General features: G+C 41.2%; 1 protein-coding gene across 3 annotated transcripts in view; it reads left to right on the top strand.

Annotated features, from left to right (window-relative positions):
* Positions 1 to 22025, top strand: part of LOC101159581 (unconventional myosin-IXa) — a 134760-nt gene that overhangs the window by 71446 nt on the left and 41289 nt on the right. For 2 of the 3 annotated variants that reach the window (XM_023955616.1, XM_023955614.1), the window contains exons 5-9: positions 854 to 953; positions 3028 to 3081; positions 8940 to 9037; positions 9612 to 9738; positions 14341 to 14430. In XM_023955616.1, the coding sequence (XP_023811384.1) occupies positions 854 to 953; positions 3028 to 3081; positions 8940 to 9037; positions 9612 to 9738; positions 14341 to 14430 (469 nt within the window). The remainder of the gene's footprint in view (positions 1 to 853; positions 954 to 3027; positions 3082 to 8939; positions 9038 to 9611; positions 9739 to 14340; positions 14431 to 22025) is intronic. The other variant, XM_023955615.1, reaches the window with a different exon arrangement.

Below are 22025 nucleotides of genomic sequence, written 5' to 3'. Positions count from 1 at the left end.
GTTGATGCTGTTCCATGTGAGCGTGTCTCTCCAAGTCTTGGCTTGTAGGTACATCAGAGTGTGAAAAGCGTTCCTGTTTGCTCTGCTGCTCTTAAGGCTTTCACAGGGGCAGGCTTAATAGGCTGTAGGCTCCACAGTGCACTCATTATGATGCTAGATGACACTAAAGTCAAGAATGAGCCTTTAGTTCTGGAGTAGAAATGAGATGCATGAAAATATTAAATGTTTGATGACATTTTTTAACATTTTTGGGATTAGCTAGTTCAGTGGCTGTGGCAAGTGGTTTTGAACATTTGATCTTTGTAGCTGCTGATCATCAAATATTCAGTCTTCAGAATGATCAAACCCTACTTCAACTGGAAACGAAACCTGATTAAAGTTTGTGCCATAGCACAAAACTGAAAAGATTTAAATTGTTCAATGATAAGAACTTCTTGTTGCAGATTTGTCTATAAAATGTCAACTTTGTTTTTTTTTTTTTGCTGGTCCTCATCATCTGATCACACAGCATCGCAGCCGGAGTCGCACTTGTGCTCACATAAATCTTTTATTCATAAGTGACCAAAATGCATTCATGCCCTCACAGATATCCTTTCTGGAATGCAAGACAGGAAGAAAATGAAGCTTTATCTTTTTTCTTCCACCAGTTAAAGTCCAAATTCTTTGATAAGGTCAGACATTAAACTTTCCACCACTTCACATGAAGTGGTCTTTTTGCACCCACACTCACAACAACACTGCTCTACTGGATAGAAGTCAACGATGTGACTCATCTGAAGGCTGTTTAGTTTGTGTGCTTAAATAAATATTGCAAAAATATTCAACAAATTGCAACTTGTGTGTGTGTTTGCAGGAACTACCATGTGTTTTACTATTTGTTGGCTGGAGCCAGTGATGAGGAGAGGAAGGCTTTCCACCTGCTCAAACCTGAGGAATATCACTACCTCAACCAGGTCTGCATGAAGTCCTCCATCATTTCTACCATAGAGCTTTTTCCTGTCCTGCCTCCTCCAACGCTGTCCCTGTTGGCTTTTTGTTTCTGGTTTGGTTTAAGTGGAGCATGCCTGAGTGCTCTGAAGTGTTGATTGCATCAGCCCAAAGCTGGGCATCTGTGTGTTTGTCTCATGTGTGACTGACTGACTGGGTGTGTGTACATGCTTGTGCATGTGCCAGGAGCCCGCATTTTGTGTGCATTTTTTGTAAAGGAACATCTGTTTTGTGCTGGCAAATGATGCGTAAAGAATCATATTCCCACTGCTCGGCTTATAGTGCAGCATCAGGCTGCAGCAGCAACAAAGAATCTCCTTCTTCTTCCAATGAAAACACTGCTTTCTCTACCCCACTTTTCCCTTCACTCTGACTATAACGGCCCACATCCTGCTCCCTGTTACCAACCTCCAGTTTCCATGACAACCGCAAAACTGTGGAGTCAGTCTGGCGCTGATTGTGTGTCACGCTGAGAGGACCAGAAGTTGCGTTTGTCAAAGTTAAAAACCCTGCTTTTAAAAGTATTTCAGCAAGTAGGACAAAACTGGAACATTAAAAAAGAAATCTACCCCCTGATGATGGATGTTTTGGTGAATTGAGAAGACGACCTCATTTTTTAACACACCGTTGCATCCTTGGTTACCTTGGTAACAGCAAGCGGGGGTTTAATTACTGGACACCTCAACACACAAAGGGGTCTGTTTACAGTGCAGCAAAGTTCAAAAGTCAAATCTTAGGCAGCTGTGGGGTGATTTTCTCAAGTTAAGCAGAAAAACCCTCCACTTCTTTTAAAATGTAATGTAAGGGCTTTTCCACCATGTTCCTTGTGATTGCTAATGCCAGACTTCAGTTTAGTTCATATATTTTTCAGAAATAGAAAATTCTCTAAAACCAGCTATATTTACCAGTAAGTTACCACAGGAGTAAAACTGTAAACATTTGCTCTGCTTTAGAATATTTTGACAATATTTTCCTTGTTGCTGTGTATTTTTACTTCCAATAAACACATTTTACTTAAGTTGGTCACTGAAATGATGAATTAAAGCAGAATAAATTCAAAGTGTAAAATATAAATATTTAAAAATAGCCTTTTGAAAGGCGATGATGGCAATACCGTATATACAAAATAGAAAATCAACTAGACAACAGAAATACTGTTGTCAGTTTAACACACAGGATTTCTAAGAATAATAGAAATGTAAATAAAACACACGCTTTTATAAGACGGCTGCCTCTGACTCTTTTTCGATTTGTTCCAAAAATCTCTCCTCTTTTTTTTTTAAGACAAACTTCCAGCTCTAGACCTTGTTTTACCCCAATGTTTGACGTGATAAGGGGGGTGTCTTAATGATCCTTGAAAGAGAAGCGATTAGAAATTCTTTTCCCCCTAAGTGAAGCTTAAATGTTGAAGTGTGCCTTCTAGTGCAGACAATACAATATTTCTTGAAGAGGTGGTGTCTTTTCCTCTGGATCTATCCAGGGGATAACAGAAAGTGACAGCTTAATAAAATAAGCTAAATGATGCATGATGGTCCCTATCAGAGTGTTTTTAGAGTAGCAGCTGAGGTTTGGCCCGACTGTTGGCCTCGGAGTGTCGACTGGCAGGTTCCAGTGGACTAAGTGTTGCACCAGTGCCAATGTGAAGCAATAAGAGCACGAATCGCTCAAAATCCTTCAAAGTAAAAAGAACTTTACTTTAGATAATAGCTGAAGGGAAAGAGGCTCTTCACATTCAAAGAATGGCCGATTTAATAAGACTCAGGTTTGATGGATGTCAGGAGGTGAAAAACTTTTATCTAGTTTTACTAAAGTGAAAGAATTTTTACCTTTTTTTCCTCCCAAAAGCAACACAAAAAAACACACACACAGTGCTACCCAAATGTCAGATTGTAGTCCTGATTTCATCAAGAATGTTTGGGGAATGTGCATATCTGTCGCCGTGGGATGTTTTTTGTCCATTGCTTCTGTTTTTAACCAAACTTTCTAAGACTTGTGAGTAATTCCAATTTTTCCCCCCCACCCACATTGCCTCGTCTACAGATGACAAAGAAATTACACAAACTCCACTGGGACAGTTACTATGATGGCGAGCCGGTCAGTATGGACGACCATTCCTCTCTGTGCGTCTGTGCTCATGGGTGTGTCGTGCTTCGCTGAGTTTTTGTTTGGTCCCAGTCTTGTTGTTCACGCCTACTTGCTTCCAATAGGGTCCAATAGGGCAAAGATGGAGGCCACTCATGCTCTGTGAAGAAACTGCTTCTGTGTCTGTGAAGGGATGCCTTAATGTGTTTCCACTGTCAGAAAAAGATCATTCTAAGCAAACTCTAGTGTGGAGTATATCAAGTATTGGGAGAACGTTTGAAAACTGAAACACAAATTCAGTTAGTAAATTGTTTTGCGTATTTAAAAAACCCTGTTATATGATATTTTATGCAACGTTATTTTCAAAGACAAAGATAAGACTCTCTGGACTAACAGAGTCAAGGCAATAAGGAATCCCTCAGACAAAGCTTTTGTTTTTTTTGTGTGCTGGGTGGTGACGCCAAACCTGGAAACTGCCATCTTTAAAGGGACGGGCTCCAGTTTTTACTGTTTATCACCTTGAGGACTTCACCTGATCCTTTTGCACTAAAACACTGAAATTTTCATAGTTTCAATTAACAGAAGTCTTCATTTGCTAAGAAAGTTGGTGATGCTCTACAAGAGTATTGATCCTTGAACAAGACCAAAGTTGTAGTCACGACTGCCCTAAGGGGTGGATACGGGCTGTCTGCAGGTTAAAAATGGCCCCCATCAAATCCAAAGATCGTAGACCTCTCCGTGAGCCTGTAGGGGGAAAACATACAGACACTTTTTTTCTACTAGCATGCTTTGAGCGCCAGTTTGTAGCGAGAAGACGTAGCGAAACCCTTATGCAACAAATAAATAACATAACTGTGATGAGTGCCCGCTCTTTGCCTGACTGTTAGAATTTAGGGCAGTGAACAATACAACGTAGTTTGTGTCGAGATCCTACGGGTGCTTATGGATCTCATCCTGTGCATGCAGCATTATTGCGATGTAGGTAAGGAGCCAGTGAGCGCACCTTACTAATGACATTTCAGTCAGTTTTCAGGCTTTACATACAAAACGCATGGCCGTTGAAAGTTAAATATCAGAATAGAGCTGGAGCAAGATTTGCACCACTTGGACATTTCTGACCAAGCCTCTTCTAAGTGTTGGAAGATGCGCTTGTATCGGGTAGCGACTGTCCAGTGTAAACACTGTATGCTAAAAGCGTGTTCAAGAACAGGTGGCGCATTCATGAACGTGCATCACATGCCTGGTGTGATCGTAGCATACCAAATACTTTACGATACACTGACCACACAAACAACAATGCTACGTCCTTTTTTCATGACGGCACTTGAGCCTCAAGAAAACTGCAAGACACACCTGCGTTCCTCTTAAGATGTTCATCTGGAAGATGCTCCACAGGGCTGGACAACCTGCAGCCCCCGTTTGGGTCAACCCATGTAACAATTGCATGGAACTAAGGCTTGCAGGCAGCAACACGATGCCATCACTGGTGCTTGTTGCAGCAAAACCATGAATTTAAGATTAAATAATATTTGGACTACTATCAACATTTGTTTCTTGTTTTCTGTTCATGACTTTTCTACCAGAGCAGATGTGTGGTCCAGTGAGCCTGCTGCAGCCCTCAGCTCACACCTGAGCGGAGATGTGTTTGCTCAGTAGGATTTCTTCTGCCTGTTTAAGGGATTAGTTTCTCCTGAAGGGAGATTTGCCCTTGAGCAAACACAGTAGACAGCAGAATTAGATCGAACAAATACAACTTCATTCTGACTTTGGCCTTTTTCTCTTTTGCTTTCTATCAAGGACAGAAAAAAGTTGGGTTGCCTTAGCTGAATATAAGAGAGGGGGGGGTTCTTTACGGACAATTTAAAAGACCCAAATAGATTTGAGGATTTGTGTTACAGGCATCAGTGGTTTTTAACCTTCATGTCAGCTGCTCACGGACGTGACACAGATTGGAAAACACTGCTAGTTTCATTAGAAACAATCCTTCATGACCAGATAATTGGTTTTTCTAAAACCTTAAGGATGTTAAATTATTTCTTTAATCTTTTCATGTTATTTTCATAACAAGGTATTTACCACAGGAAGGACTGGTTCACCTGTGTTCACAATCACCTGCTTCCTCGATAAACTTCTGTAATTGGAAAACAACATGATCGGGGTCACAGACTTCAAATAAGAGATCGTAGATAGAATAGAATTAAGATTTTTGCAACGCCATTTAACTAGAAATACTAGAATAAAATGATTGCTGACCACCCAAAAAACTGACAGAAGTAGATGTTGGATGGCTCCCAAATTTAAAGAGTGTAATAAAATGGCACACTGGTTTCAATGTTAAGGAAGGGGGAACGATTCACAATTCTCTATGGTTAAAATCCGAATTTGTTTCGAAAAAGATCCAACGACTCGATGAGTAACTTCTACTTAAACTCCTGCACATTAAAAATATTTTTTTAATTAAGTGGAGTTTCAACTGTGCAAACAAATCCCAGAATCACCCCAGCTTGTTTGCTTTTAGCGTGTAAAAGACATTTCCAATCTTGACTACATGAATAAAAAAAATTAAAAAAGGAATAATAATCTCCACTTCCTTTTTTTGGTGAGGGGTTTTACTGAAATTATGCAGCATATATGTTAGCATAGATTAAAAGAACATCTATTATAAAAGAAATATTTGTATACATGTCAAATTCAATCATAACCATGTAATAATAAGGAAGTTCAGGAACATGGAATAGTCGTTCTTCATGGTTTTGGTATGTTTTCCTACTTCAGACCTTATAAGCCACTATATCACCCTCCTTAATAAAATATTTTACTTTACCTCTACCTTTACAGTCTCTGATTGGCTGGACGCACCCAGCAATCAAGGGGGTAATGGTAAAAAAAGCAGTATGGTGGCCCTTGAGGTGTGGAGTTTCAATCCCTTTTCAATTCCAATCTGAAACCGTTTTGCTGCATAATAGGATTCATCTCATAATATGTTTACTACTCATTTTTCCTCATTTAAAAAGAAATGATCTAAATTTCTTAAATGTACTTCTCTCTGTGGAGTTTACTCTCTTTCTCTAGACTCCCACAAATGAAAAAAATTTCCTCTAACCTCAAAAAGCTTTTTGTCGTCTGCTGTTCATGTCTGTGTGTGTTTTTCCCCTCTGGCTCCTCTTTCTGTTTCTTCATAGTCTTCCCTTACATGCCCTCTTCCAGTGGGTTTGCCGTCTCCCTCAGAGGTCACAGGGTGACCTCATCCGTCTGCGTCTCCACCCTCCCAAAGGGATGAAGTCATTGTCCTCCCTCAAACACAGACAGGGTTCGGCTGGTGTGAGAGCAGCCTGACCAGCCCTCGGGGCCTCTTTGACCTCTGACCTGACCCGCCGGTCACTGTGCAACAGTAAATGGAGACGTCCAGTGCTTTGAAGATGTTCAAAGTTTCCAGATGCAGCATTTAAGGAGCTAAGAATAGAAAATAACCAAATTTGGAGGCCAAATGTTTGTGTTTGAGCGCCTTACTGTGTGTTTGGGTTTGTTCATTTTCAGCGTGTTTGGGTGTCTGGCTAAGTGGAATGTCTCGTGATAGTTTTGACATGCTGCACTTGGAACAAAACTGCCTTGACAAAATAAAAAAAGGGCAAAGGCACGGTGAGCAAAAGCTAAGAGTGGAAGGATTCAAACACGCAAATCTCAAAAGGATCCTTGTTGGGAACCTCCATGTGCACAGTCGGCAGGGCTCCTGATTTGCTTTATGGAAGTCGTGTACCAGAAGAATTGAAGCCCCTGGTTCCAACTTAAGGGGGAAAATAGTTTTTTTATGTAAATATGAAAAGATGAAATCAAACTTTATTTTTAAAGAACTTTTCATACAACAGTAACGCAAAGTGCTTTACAGGCTTAAAACAATTTAAAAAAAGAAATTGCCCTAAATTCTCCCAACCTCCACACCTAATGAAACATAAAAACTCAAATTAGAAATGGAAATGGAAGCCAAAGTGGGAACTGTCCACATCACCCCCCCAGTCATGATTGCAGATCCCGAAACGACTCCCTATGGTTCCATCTTAAGCTACGTACACACCAGGCACAGATGCTGAACGCGCTTCTAGCAAAGAGTGTTGACACCAGACTGTCGCTACCCGATTTGAGCGCATGGACTCACAGTTGGTGTAAAATGTTGGAATCTTGCTCCAGGCTTTTTCTTTCACAGCTCTATTCCGATAAATGAAAGAAGTGGTGTCACAAATTTCTGTCCGGGCACAAGCCGCAAATATTAATTTCTCTTTGATTTTAAAACATTTGCCCCTTCCATGAATTAAAGGGACGTTTGAGTTCAAGTTCAACCTGGTTTATCTTTGAAAACGCGTTCAGTGGCCGTGTGTTTGCATAAAGCCCGAAAATGGTCTTAAAAAACTTGCGTAGCGACGTGTGAACATTAGAGTTCTGAACGCTGAAGCCTGAAACGCACATTTACAGACGTTTACATAGACTTTTCATGGGGAATCCTCGCTTAAACACGCGTTGCATGGCATGAGTCATTTCTTCAGTTTGCTGACTAATCTCCTGTACTTTCTTTCCTTTTAAGTTCTTGCAACTAAGATTTTGGCTTTCAAATCAAGTATTCTCTTGCATCTGCCCAAAATCTATCTCTTTGTTCAAGGTATTGCTTTGTGTTGTGTGGCACTAATGTCCAACATACAAGTCAATTGTTTAAAAAGTGCCTTTCTTGGGTCTCTGGTCGGTCAAGAAGCCTCAAAACTTCTGCTGCAATTGGCGGAGGTTTGGCTTTGAAGCTGGCAGGGACGCCTTCAAAGCCAAAGGAAAACAATGGAGAGGCAGAGGAGTGTTGTAGTAGAGGCGCAGGCAGAGTGTGGATTATAGGTTCTTGTGTCTTCTTTCACTGGTCGCTCGCTGTGGTATGTACTAATTACAGCCTGAGAGCGGCTCGCTGCCCAAGCGCAGACATGCTGACCGACTGGAGGGCCCGGGGAGCCGCACACACAAACGCATTGACTGCAGAAGCACGCTTCCACACTGCTGTCCTCAGCACCGTTTGCTCACTCATTCACTGTCAGAGCTCTGACGGCACCTATTCGCCTCAGACTTTGATACGGAGTCTGTGGATTCCTCAGGAATGTTCTTATCCGTGTTTCTTTGGTGCAGCGTTGGTGACCTTCTCTACTAAACCCTGCAATTATATGCTTTTTCCTCCCGGTTATGTTTGATTTAGTCGTCGCCTATTAGTTTATCTGAATTGGATGACTAAAAAATGATCCATATATATCCTTTTTCTGCTGATAACATAACTCTGCTTATGTATTAAACATAAGCAGAGTTATGTATTGACATATGCTGGTTACATCAACCGGCAGCTGCTCTGAAAAGGCTCTAAAGTCTAAAGTGTAAGCTTTTATTTTGTTATTTTTACCTATACCGTTGTAGTAAATTTGCTGGGAACACAAGTGAAATAGTTTTCTTCTGCATACATGAAGGAAATTTAAGATAGATCCAAAAATATAGGAAATACAAGTTTACGTTTTTCTATGTTAAAGTAACAATAAAGGTTTATCCAAAACCTCAAATGTAGGGGAATAAATGGCTTAAAGACAGCCATGCGGCCAATTGTACACATCAATTTAATTGTTTGCCTGTTTTCCTCCAATTTAGAGCAGTTTCCTTGTCTAGTGAAATATTCCAGCTCCTCTGTCGTTAAATTGGGAATTGTGTTATTTCTCCACTACAGCATGGCGTGTGGGGGGTTCAATATTCCATCAAACACTTGCATCATGTAGCTTCTGCTCTCTGGTGTCCTTCATCTTTATTTTAAAATCCTGATTTCTCTGTCTTGTGTTTCTCCGTTTCCATGTCAACGCCAGCAGGACAGCTTCACAGTGGAAGGAGAGGACCTCAAACATGACTTTGAGCGGCTGCAGCTGGCCATGGAGATGGTCGGCTTCCTGCCTGCCACACGCAAACAGTAAGAATACATTAGTTGAAGTGCTCGGCTCCAAAGTTTTTACAGAATTACAGAATGTAGATCTCCTGTGATGTTCTAGCTAGTCTCAACTCTGCTTTTAAAGGCCAACTCCGATGAAAATGGCATTTTTGGAGTTTTTACCATGTTCGTGTGGCATTTTTCTGATGATGGAAGAGAGTCAAACTAAAATTAAGCCTGAAATAGCCTTAATGGGTATTTCTTTATTCAAGTTTTGAATTGGGAGCAGACAAAAAAAATGCCATCTGGAAAAGCTTTTAGGTGTGATGTAGCAAATACGCTTGGCGGGATCACAAGTTCCCTTCTCTGAGCTCTCAGCAACAGGGAGGAGAAAGGGGCCTGCCCACAATTTGGAGGCAAATTTGTAATAACCTACTGCAGAAAAATGACATCTTTTTTTTCCATTTGTCCCCAATACGACAAAATTATACTTAAAAGACCACCTGGAACGCTTTAATAATTGATTATAAGATGTTTGGAGTGGAACTTGAAATGGATAACTCTGAAAGATGCTGCTAAACCTGAAAGGAATTTGTTTCTTTGTTTTCTTTGTCAGGATTTTTTCCCTGCTGTCAGCCATCCTCCACTTGGGAAACATCCGTTACAAGAAGAAGGCTTACCGGGACGACTCCGTCGACATCTGTAACCCAGAGGTCCTGCCCATCGTGTCAGAGCTGCTCGAGGTAAGCTCCTCTCTGTGCTTCATTCCTACGTTCTGGACTTCCAAGTTTAACTTTGTTATTGCTCCTTTATTCCAACAGGAAAGAGTCATCTAGAAATTGCACAAAGACTTAAAACACATCAAACTACTTTACATTCTTAAATTCTTTGATGAATCATTTTTTTGGTGGTCTTTAATTGAATCCATCAGTGATTCACAGAGCGCACATCAAACACAGATGTTCATCTTTTAGTAAGGGATAATGCCCAACGAGGTGCTCATTATCCTAAATTAATGGATGATGCAGAGGTTGCTTTTGGAAAGTCCATGCATTTCTAATAATACACACCTTGAAGGCCATTATCCCGCTTATTTCACAGTCACTTACAAAAGAAATGACTATTAAATCAGTTATTAGTACCTAAACCCTGTTATTTTTTAGGTTTCAATCCCTTTTCACAAAACGCAGACTATTTGATTCGCGATCCAACGTGTTGTCATGGTAACGGCTCCAGAGCCAGCACCGACCTCACTCTGCTGCAGGGGAAGAAAGTGGTATATATGTCATGTTAATTGATACAAAGCATGATTTCAGAGGGAAAATTAATCTATTTGTTTCAAAGAATCAAAGTCCACAAGTAGTTTCCTAGATCAATGTCATTGTTAGAAATATCTATCATCTTGATCAATAAATGTGTATCAGCAAACTATTTCTCTCATTATTTAATAATAACAATATTGATTTACTCTTTATCAAGCAAAAAGGTAAGTAAGAATGAAAGACAGACAACAAACTATTTCAAATTCAAGGTAAAATTGCCGTTGATGGTAACATCTAATAGAGACACTGTCATGTCCGTCATGGGGACATTTGAAGGACAGAGATCTTTTTTAACTCTCTTGTTGTTGTGATAAACTGTAGATTAATTGTCCACCTATGTTCCAAGTTTGTGTTGCTCCAGTCACCGACTGGCATTCAGCTCTCCGCAAAAATATAGAACATTGAGGCTATGTGGCCAGAACCTCTTTTTTTAGTGTGCATAGGGAGCCGGTTTAGCTCGTGCTGGTTTGCGGCGCCTTCCGTCCGTGAAACCAGGGTTCGAATCCGGGCTGCTCCCTGTTCCCTTCTCTACTTCTGTGTCGGTCCCAAGCCCGGTTGCTTTGAGAGGGTTGCGTCAGGAAGGGCATTCGGCGTAAAACATTGCCAAGTTTACCATGCGACTCGTTTGCTGTGGCGACCCCTGATGGGAAAAGCCGAAAGGGAAACAACATAATCACTTTTTAATGGACACCCTGCAGCCAATCAGAATCAAGTATTCAACTGGACCCTGGTATTATTTCTACTTTAAAGTTCAAATAAAGCCTTGTTGTTTACTTCTGTACATCTTTAAATACTCTTTCTTTTTTGTCCAAATCATAACTAAAGGATGTTTTGTCATGGTAACTGTGGAGGATTCTTCCTAATCATTGTTGTGTCGTTCCTGACTTTTTATCTGTCCACAGGCTGCAAACAGACATGGAAAAAACATTCGATGTCATGGGTCACGCAGTGTTTACAGGTTCATTTCTGCTGCATTCAGGTTCTTTACAAAAAAGGGGAGACCACACACGCACACATAGACGCGAGGACAGCTCAAACTCTGCTCCACTGCTCTCATTTACCTCTGTTCTTGAGAAAATATGTCACCTCTCAGTCCCTTCTGCAAACTGTGGCAGTCATCGCGACGCGGCAAAACAACGTCCACGGCGTGCCGGCCACTCCTGTCAACAGCGACCGGGGATTGTTATGACTGGAGAGCCTGCAGGGTTCTCCTCTGACATCCAGTCGGTTCTCTCCCACTCCCCAGGGAGACGTGGAGTGGCGGTGACATGAGTAGGGCCGCATGCTTGAGGGTCGGGGCTCGAACTTGAAGTTTATTTGGATGTCTGTCTGTTTGCTGGCACAGAGGCAACTGCCCTGGGACAGGACACAATCTAGATACGCAGAAGAAGTCCTACCTAACCACAATGTGATTGAAACAAAAAGGTAGTAATAGTTTTTAATCATAGATAACCAACAATATTCAATGAAGGATTAGTCTAAAACATGACCCCCATGCAGGCAAATGTTGGGTTCATGCAGATCTCTGTCTTAAATCAGACTTTCTCTGCAAAAATCATTGGTTTTGTCATTCTAGGTTTTAAACTAAGTTGAAAAGACAAAGTTGTTATCCGGGCCGAACCATGATTTATTCTTTTGGTCACAAAGTTCCTTGATCCACACAAATGTTTACATCTGACAGGAGCCAATAAAGCCTCTCAGTAAGTTTCACTGCTGAAGTTTGTGTTTGGTTTAGGATTTCTGATGGAAACTGTTCAGCAGTCATTCAGTTTGTGTCATGTTTTGCTGAAAGTAGAAGAATAAAAAAAGCCTTAAGTGCACCAACTTTTCTGCAACACAGGAATGTAAAGACCGTAGTCCACGAGTGTGAATGGAAATGAAACTGACTAGGACTTCCTGTTTCCTGTGGAGGTGTAACTGGATGAGGAAGTGGTGCTTTGTGGAGCTGATGGATGGTTGACAGATGTGATCCTCTGGAGGTTTGGGGCTGAATCCAGATTTCTATTCGAACTGGAAACAAGTCTACTTGAAGCAGTTCTTGTGCGAAATTCTACTAAAGATTTGAATAGTTGACCGTTTTCTATTCTATAAATCCTGGAATCTATAAAACTGAAATCTGAACGAATGTTCTGAGAAAGTGGGGGTTGACTTTGAAAAGCATCACTGACTACTTTACCACGTTTGTGTATTATGCTGTTGGATCATAGCAGGATGGCAAGCCTGTTACTAAGCAACCAAAACATGGAAATGTTCAGGCTAAAAACCAATCACCATGCAGCAAAATAGGCTTTGCTCCTCCATGAGGGATTACCAAGCGGTGTGAAATGAAGTCTGATTAAGCCCCACCCAAACACACACCAACTCATACACGCCGTTAGCCTTACCCCTCCTCCCATTTGTGTCAAGCCTTTACAAAGGCATAAATAAACTCGTAATGGTATTACCCTTAACATTAGCAGCCTGGTTTTCCTATAAAGACGATAGGCAGTCACTCAAAGATGTGTTCTAAACAACAGTGTGTTACTTAGCAGCTGCTCAACCCACTCCTGTAATCCCTGCAGATAGAGGAGGTGTGTGACATCTGCTTCTCCCAGTGTGGCCCCCGTCATTGGGGTGAAGTTTGCCACAGGCCACATAGAAATGTGCCTGCTGAATGTTTGATAAATGAAGCGGTTATAATCTCCAACACTGTTTTAGGTCAAATCCTCCATCGTGGTTTCCGGTCTTTTCTATATCCCATCATCCCAGTGCAGTCTGCTGATAAAAGCGTCAACAGATACGTCGGATAAGGAGAAACGTCTGTATTTGTTCATCTGCTGATTCAACTCTCATTGTATCAAAGCTGTTTAAGATGAGGCATTCAAACTAATTTTAGAGAGATTTCTCCTGCAATGTTTTAAATTTAGGCACCAAGTTGTGACAACAAAAGGTAACGCCATCAGGCTCCCAGTATAATTTATAATTTCAACTCTGAGACGAGGTAAAGCAGAAGCTGTCAGACAGATGAACGTTTTTGATGTGAGGAAAATTCCTGACACACTGATTATAGAGCACCTTAATGAAAAACATGCAGGGTAATTGGAAAATATGAACTAATAGGATTACAATTTCCTCTGTGGGTGTGAACAGTCAAAATCAAATCAGCTGTTAGTCTGACTGGATTAGAGCTCCAACATCCCACCTCGTATTTCTATTGACCTAGAACTAAAACACAGGCAGCCATGGTGCATAGGCCGAGTGGTCATGGATTTTTCCATATTCACATATAATTAACCACCAAACCAAAATTTGTTAAGTGATTTGGGTTCAGTCAGTTGATGAATTGTGTTGAATTGTGAATTGTGTTGCTTGCAGCTTGATCAGAGCGTAGTTTGTGTGGACATACATGTACAACCAAATACATGCAGCATTTGCACGGCCAGTAAGGAGCCAGTGCAAGCATCCCTCTAATGACTAGAGTGCGGTGTTAGGGAACTGTATGACAGCAGCACTCCTACATCATAAGTGTGTGTAACCTACATTATTCTTACGAATACCACATGCACAACAACGATGTGTTCCATTTTCATTATTTCCCTTAAGGTGGCCACATGAGCATTGAGGGAACTGCAAGACACACCTGTGCTACCTTTAGGATACAGCCACTCATGTCTACGACCCTCCACGGTCTGGAAAACCCAAAAACTTGTAGCATACGACTAAGGCATACCTTTTGGTGTAAATTCTAATTTTACCTTTTAAATAAATCAGTTTTACAGTTTATCTCATAGGTTCAGACAGACTCAGCAAGTTTTTACTATATTTGGATTCAGTTTACATTCAAATGAATGCTCATATGTTGTCAGCAAGACTTCGCTTGTCCAAAGTGGTTGTATTTAATGCAATGTAAATTTGTTCAAAGGGTGAGCTACCAACAATCATGAGTAAAATGCTCACTTTCTAGATTATGACCTGGAAGCTTTTGGCATTTTGGCTCCTTCACAACCTGTTCAAGATCTTTTTCTTTTTTTTTTTTCTTCACAGGTAAAAGAGGAAATGCTGCTCGAAGCCCTGACAACCAGGAAGACGGTGACTGTCGGAGAGAGACTCATCGTGCCCTACAAACTGGCAGAGGTGACTTTTTGTCAGACACTTTCATTTGTGCTCCGTACCAGGTCACGACAACTGTATCTCCATCTCTGCTCGTTCGGACAGATCTCCTGACTGCAGCGATGTCAGAGGAGGTTCGTCACTGTGGGATACCATACTTAATGTCTTCGGACTTGTGTGTTGTAGAGGAATGGGACTCATGTAGATCACCACTGGGCCTCCCATGCAGTTTTGTATTGGAGAGTGTCAGCTGTGGTGGAAGTTGTGTGTTTGTGTGTACATACTTTGGAGTCTGCCCCGGGAGTTTGTTGTGGCATTCCCCTAGCCCCCTCCTCTTCAGTCTAAGTCTTTCTTGATGGAGGTCCCTTCCTCTGCAACTTCCTGTTTCCTGTGTAGTCAAACAACAATAGTGTTGTTTAGCTCAGTCCATAATGCCCTCTGGACTTTCAGTCTGTGAAATAGCCTCCTTGGGTTCTTTGGTTGACCTAATTTAGCTCCACTGGCGAGCGCTGGAGTTGGATCATGCAGTTATTTCCCTCTTCCTCCCCAAAGCCTTCTATGAATCTGCAGAAACTCCATCTGGGTTTGCGTGGTCTTGTGTTTGAAGAAGAATGTTGTACATGGACTGCTCAGAGGGCAGCTCAGCTTCAAGTTTTTTTGTTCCAGCAATGGATGCTCCCACTCTCCCACACCCCCTTTTTTCAAGTCATGTGGTTTAGTCTTAGGAATGTACCACCTCCACTGGAACATACACTTTAGAGGCCAGAAACCAAATTCGTGTTCAGTCTGTTTGTTTCCGTCTCTTTTTCCTGCAGACACATGCCTGGGTTCCCGGTTTCAAAACAGCAAAAAAGAGGCTCAGACGTTGTGATCAGAAATATAATCCTGGCTGCTGCTCTGATGAACTCAGTCCTGCTGGACTCTGTTGACACAAAGGTCCTTCTGGCGTCCTCAATGGAGCCTCATCTTACTGCCTGCAGGCTGTGAAAGCCTGCATTATTTAGAGAGGAGGTAAAAATACAAGTATAAAAATAAAGATAAACTCCCCCAAAACAGCTGACCGTGTAGATGTAGCAAAACATTAAACCATTGCACTAAATAGAATCTATCTTGAAGAAGCTAGACTTGCTAAACTGATTTAACTGTATAAACAATGTTATTTCTGTTCCAGACTCTAATAAACTGCAGAAGGCTCCTACAAGACAACATATTCTTCTTTAAATCTAGATTATTTGTATAAATCAAATGGGCTATGATGTACTTTTATTGCTTTTAAATTTGAAAACGAATCAACAGTTTAAAAGAAAATGGAAGCATAATCAACAAGTTAGCTGGAACCTAGCAGCATGCTGCCTAAAATCTTCATTTTAGGCAAATTTCATCATTTTCTTTACAGTATAAATTTTTGAATAGATACTTAAACTGAAGAAAAAATATATAGTTTTATGGTGCAGCAACTATTTGACAAATAATTTAATGATTCTTAGGGCCCGTAGACTACTATAGTGAAATAAACAGCTATTATTCAGTCATTCTATTTGTCAGAATAACCATTCATACTCTGATATCTTTTTATGAACAATTTCCTTTTTTTTTTACATTATATTTTTGAATTGAATAATCACAGCAGTTAATTGACAGGTTCTCGGAGCCCGCGTTCAGTAGAAGGGGTGTGGCCTTCTAACATACTCACTCCTGATTGGAGGGAGTGGTTGCCATAGAAATGTAGACTCAGACCAGATCTCACTAATCACTGCTTACTTACCGTGTTGTTCACATATGGCAATGGCGTGTCCTGGAAAAATGGAAACTGAATTAACTTAATTTTGTTGGAACTGGAAGGAAGTCATTTTCTATGGGTGATGTCACACTCGCTCAGTCCAGTCCCCCTTTCCCCTCCCTGATGCTGAGAGCTCTCTGTTGACATGCTCTCCGAGCTTACAGCCCGTCACACCTCCAACCTAACATTAGCGGTGCAACAAAAATACTCAGTAATATTGGAGCTATGCAGGCGTACAGTTTTGATCCAGAAGTCAGCTCAGAGAAGGAAAACAAAGACGTTCATGGATCTATTTGTCTGCAAGTGGATATATCCGAATATAGCAGGGAGCTTGTGGCCCCCCCAGTGTAAGGGCCCCGCCCTTATAGACTTGTATTACATCTGAACCTCACTGTAATGATTATAACCATCCAGCAACTTGTTGCTTTATGCTGCTTCATGGTTTCCCCCCCCTTTCTATAATCACCCTCCTATCCCCCCCTCTCTAACATCTCTCTCTCTTCTTCCCTCCTTTCCTTTTCCGTCCGGTCCACCACAAAAGATTTTCAAATATGACTAAAATAAATAAAGTTTGGCCTCAATTACAAAAGGGGTTTGTTCAGACATACCTCTGGTTTGTCAGAAGATTAATAACCCCTGTTGTTAAAGTAAAATATATCCAACACAAGAGGCCTTCAGCTCTCATCTGTTTGCCCAGCTGTTGGACAGGACAAGTTAAAAAAAAAGCTGCTATATTAATTCACCGCCAACATTACACATGACTTCAGAACATTAGAATTTTACTCAAATTGACGTGCAGAATCTGAATTTGGTGGTTTTCCTCTGAGAATGAATCGTGTTTTCTTTCCTTGTCATCAAAGCATTTGTCATCTCACTGCTGGAAGTCTGTGATTTCTCTGCCAATCAGGCTGCATGTTTGTCTTTAGCACAGCAGAGCATCGCTGCTAATGGAAGAGACGGTTCCCAGACGAGACGACCGCTTTGATTACCTGAATGAGGCTTACCTGCTGTGACATTACTCTGCCTCACCTCCTCCGTTTCTCTTTAGTCACTGGAACCTTCTTTGTGGAGGAGTTGTTTAATATCTGGTTTCTCCAAAAGCACCTCAAGATCTGAATCTCTGATGTCTGTTATATGTGGAGGAAGTGAAAATATGACTTAGGATGCAGTCTGAATCTGGTGGCTACCCGGTGTTTGGATGAATGACGCTTTGGCGTGGGGGTTGAAATCTCTTAACCTCGCTGCGCTTGAGTCCTGCTTCAACAGCTTGGTCTTCATTCTAGTTGGAAGACTGTGTTAAACTCAGAGCTGAAGTCCAAAAACAGCAGCCCAGCAGATGGTTCAGGCTGTTCCAGATGAGACGTGGTAATGCTTACGATGTCCTCAGCTAACCCTTTACTGTGTGTTGCAGCTAAGAGCTTTCCTTTTCGCGCAGAAATGGTGGCAGTTGATTTGAGCTAATTGGGTAAAGTGCTCTTTGATGGGAAGAACTTAAATACCCCGTAAGCTTGTTAGAACTGCCCTGTGGTGGTAACACATCTCTGACATTTCCTCTGCTGACCATAAGCTCCACTCCTAAAGGCCTTTTTCTCAGCAGTTTGATGTCTTCCTTCAGCTTTGACATGTCGGTATGTTGTAGAGTGCTGTTGCCAGCTTTGAAGGATTAACAGATGTTTGACTTTAACAATTTTGAAGGAAAAACACTTGTCAGTTTTGACAGGAATCATAAAGCCTGTGTCTAAAGTAAAGTTGTACTTACATTATTTTCAGACTATGGCCATTGAATTCTTTATCCTTTGTAACTTTTGAACAACTCAGCCAAAGCCAGCGCTGCTTCTTCTGCTTTGCTGTCAGTTTCAAATAGTGATGCACACACCTACAGCGCCCGCTAGTGGTTCTAAGTGGGAAAATATCAAATGCATGAGCCGTTTTTATTTATTTTTTTAAATTTCATACAAGTTGCACTCGGGTACAAGTGGCAGCCCTGGCCAAACTATCCAAAAAAAAATAATACAGTATTTTTTGTTTTTACAGCTTTTAGTGGAGAGGTCTAATGAGCACACTACAGTCTCACATCAGCTCACACCACTTCTTCATCTTTTTCAAGATGCATAGCTTTGCCAGCTTTTTTTCTTTTGCTCTTTGAATTACCGAACCTCAGAAGTCTTCTTCTTTAGAAACATTATTATTTTTAGAATTGTTTTGGGAAGATAATTCTGGTTAGGCTCAGGTGAAATGTTTGGAGCTGGCTATATGTCACTTTAATCTTTATAAAAACTACTCTACAAGGAGAGGCTGAAGTTTGTTTTTCTCATTTCCATTCTTCTCCTCTGTATTGAGCCAAAACAATCAAATCGGTCCTTTTTCAGATAAAGCAGGGCACAGACACATAAACTGTAGAAAGTGAAGGTCTGCCTCTGAATGACTGAAGGCCGTGGGAGAGAGTCAAGGCCACCAATAGAATCCATAACCTGCCTGTTTTTATACTATCAAAATTGTAAAGAAAAAAAGGACCTGGCAACTGTTTCTGTCTCTTCTCAGAAATGATCTCTTCCTACTTGGATAAGAAGGTTTGAGAAAGTGTGCTGGGCAGCTGTCCCATCCACCCACAGTAGTGTTGGGGAGGGTTTAAGAGAGCTGTCTGACCAAATGAACCCTAGTTCGCCTGCTGCACTCAGGCTGCTACTTCCCTGCTTTTAGCTAGAAATGAGCTGAATTGACTAAACAGAGCAGATCAAATGTTTGGTCACAAAATCGGAAATAAATCCTTTAGAAGCACATTCAATGTTATCCACTGATAACGCTGCACACATTAGACATTTAATCTTTTAAACTGGCTCGACTCATTGTAAGCTAGTGCTTGAGGTAGATTATGGCCGTTTTCTGCTGTTTTGTTTTTCCTTTCAAATCTATATTTTCAATTTTTTTCAGTCTGTCTTGTTCTTTTGTTCATAGACTTTACTGAAATGTTACTTAAATGTTGTTGGCTTACTCAAAAAGAGGACTTTGCAAAAGGATCCGGTTCTCCCTTAGTCACAACTGCCCTCATGGGTAAATACAGGTGCAAAAGGTGTGCCATCAGTAATGAGGCAGTGTGCGCATCTTACTAACGACCAAAGAGTGGCGTAAGGGCACCGGACGACAGCATCACCCGTGTGTAGCTTACATTATCCTCACGTATTACAATACACTTACGCAACAATGGTACATTCCATTTTCATGACATCCCCTAAAGTGACTGTACACGTCTCAAGGCACACCTGTACTCCCCTTAAGCCCCTCCTCTCTACTGCCCTCCATGAAACCAGACAACCCCAAGTACCCATACAAGGCTTTAGAGTGCCCCTCTCATTCATAGTGAGTTAAAGGCTATGTGTAACCTCAGTCTGCATTAGTGTGTGCTTTGGTTTTGTTCAAAGGGGATTTTGTTTTGTTATAGTAAGCCTTATGTGGTGGTCGGACTAGGACTTTTGATTACCATTTTAGGAAGAAATGATGCCTTAGCTGTGTTTAGGTCAGCATTGAGGTTTAAAACATTGATGGCTCATCTATGACAGAAGCCTTGGTACCAAAGGTTAAAAACGAAAGACATTTTCATATTTGTGAAGAAACTAGCACAATCTCTAGATGGAGAACGTTTAAACTTTTTCTACTTGGTTAGTAGAAAAGAATTACACATTTGAGTCCACAAGCAACAATGAACCATTCTATCCCACAGTGCTACCAGTTTCATAAACACCCTTCAGTTCTGAAACCTCTCATCACAGATCTCATCGGTGCCAATACCAGTCTGTGTTTGCAGCTCAGATTTGAATTTTATCAACTCCAACTTGTCCACGGGAGAGAAAATCATCCGTGTCATGATTGCAGGCATGTGTGTTTGTTATGCAGTGCAGAAATTGTCTGTGAAGATAAGGCGAGCACTCTGACGTTTTTGATGGAGTCACAGATATTCTTGACTCTACCACTTCCTTCTTCCCGATTGAAAAGCTGTAGCGGGTAAGTAAGCGTGCGTGCAGGAATCGGACATTGAAGGGGTGTTTAGAAGAGCACAAAGCTGGAGAAAGGGCCAGTAAAATGCTGTTAGACAAAGGCTGGCTTGGATCTGACGCAGACAACAACTACGTGAACTGAAACGTGCAGATTGACACTTTGTGCGGAAATCCAGACACACAAAGCCTCCTGCTGTGAGGAGGCTTGCAAGCCACGTTCAGTGCAAATTCACACTGGTGTCTCATACCCCCTGTGGTTTTCAAGAGGAGAGAAAATACAGAGGGACAGGCTTATAATTACAAACACTGGTTTAACACAAGCTGCACTGCAGAAGCCTGTGATAAAACGCTGCTAATGATGTCGTCTTTTTCTTGGGTCAGCTTCTCGCACAACATTTTCAACCCCTTTACTTCTAGCCCTGTCCCCAACCGATCCCATTATGTTCAATAATTGATTTACATGGCATAACACATGGACAATACATGCTCAGCCAGCGTGTCGCATCTGCTCTGCCAATCCAGAGAATCCGCTGAAGCGTTTCGTTTTTTTTTTTTTTTTTGCAATAAAAACACTAAAATATTCATGATGATCTTGCATAACTTTATGGCTGCAGGGGACGTCGTGCTCTCTAAAAATATCGGAACAATGAATAATGCAACAGTTGGCAGGCAGCTTTCAAAAGTGCAGTTTTGCTTCATCATGGCTGTCTGTGGCCTCAGCAGGAAGACTTTCCACGAGTTGTTTAAAGTCGGTGCTCCCACACTGAGGTTTGACGGGTTTCACACTGACTGACGAGGCCCATAACATGGATTACATGGTTTCTCCCCCCCCTTTTTTTATTTTTATAAAGCCTAACTCATGTTTTTGTAGTCGGACACAGTTTCAGACATTTCTCGGTTTATTTCATCACTTCTCTGAGGTGTTCTCGCTGTACACACAAGATTAAGTCATCTAAGAATCGGCTTTCATCTCTGATTTGATCAGATGCACTGTTCAAGCAAATAAGAGCTGCAGTCGGATAACACTAAACAGTCTTTTTTCTTATTAGTTCTATCGTTCCACCTTAGGGTTTTGGTGTACTCAGCATATTCACAAGGAGCCTACTGAGGGAAAATAAAATAAACTTGTTTCATTTTTCTCCTTATTTCTGACCCAAGACAAATAGTCCAGTCCAAAATGTGGAATAGAAGATGATTCACACAAACTCATGTTACATCAGCAAAAATATTGTTTGTTCTCTGTTCTCCAGGAGTTTAGACAGAGCTCTGCCGTAAGCAGAGGCTTCCCCTGAAGTAAGCTAACAGACTAAGTCATCCACCTAGAGAAGCAAACAAACAATGAAATAGAGAAATATGAGTCGGTGAGTGTACAACGCCGGGGCAATGCACAGGACAGACGACAACTGGATGATTAGGAATCATTGAATGTGTCTGTGGGCATTTACACACACATGTAAACAGATGCGTTTGTGTCAAAAAATGATCATTTGTAGATGAAATTCTATTTGCAGTTGCCTTCCCACACTACTATGCGACTGTAAGACGCAAAACTAAGAGAAAGGAAAAAAAGAAAATTGTTACATTTGGCTTCAAACCATACAGAAACCTTTCTTTGAGTGAGAGGACGATGGTTAAAGCTGTCCAAACCTAGTCTTCATTCACCATATCCCATTTGTTTTCCTGGTTATACTTAATCTGCTTATCACCTGGATCAGGTATGTTTCACTAAAAAGAACCTGCAGGGGCAAAACTGCTTAAAAAAGAAGCTGGACTTTGACTCTTGGGGCCTGGAGTTAAGCATCCCTGTTGAAAATACATTTAAAGGGTCTATACCATGCTACTCTTAA

This window comes from Oryzias latipes, chromosome 6 (genome assembly GCF_002234675.1).
Source record: "Oryzias latipes chromosome 6, ASM223467v1".
Classification (NCBI taxonomy): Eukaryota; Metazoa; Chordata; class Actinopteri; order Beloniformes; family Adrianichthyidae; genus Oryzias; species Oryzias latipes.
This window is presented reverse-complemented; position numbering and strand designations above follow the sequence as displayed.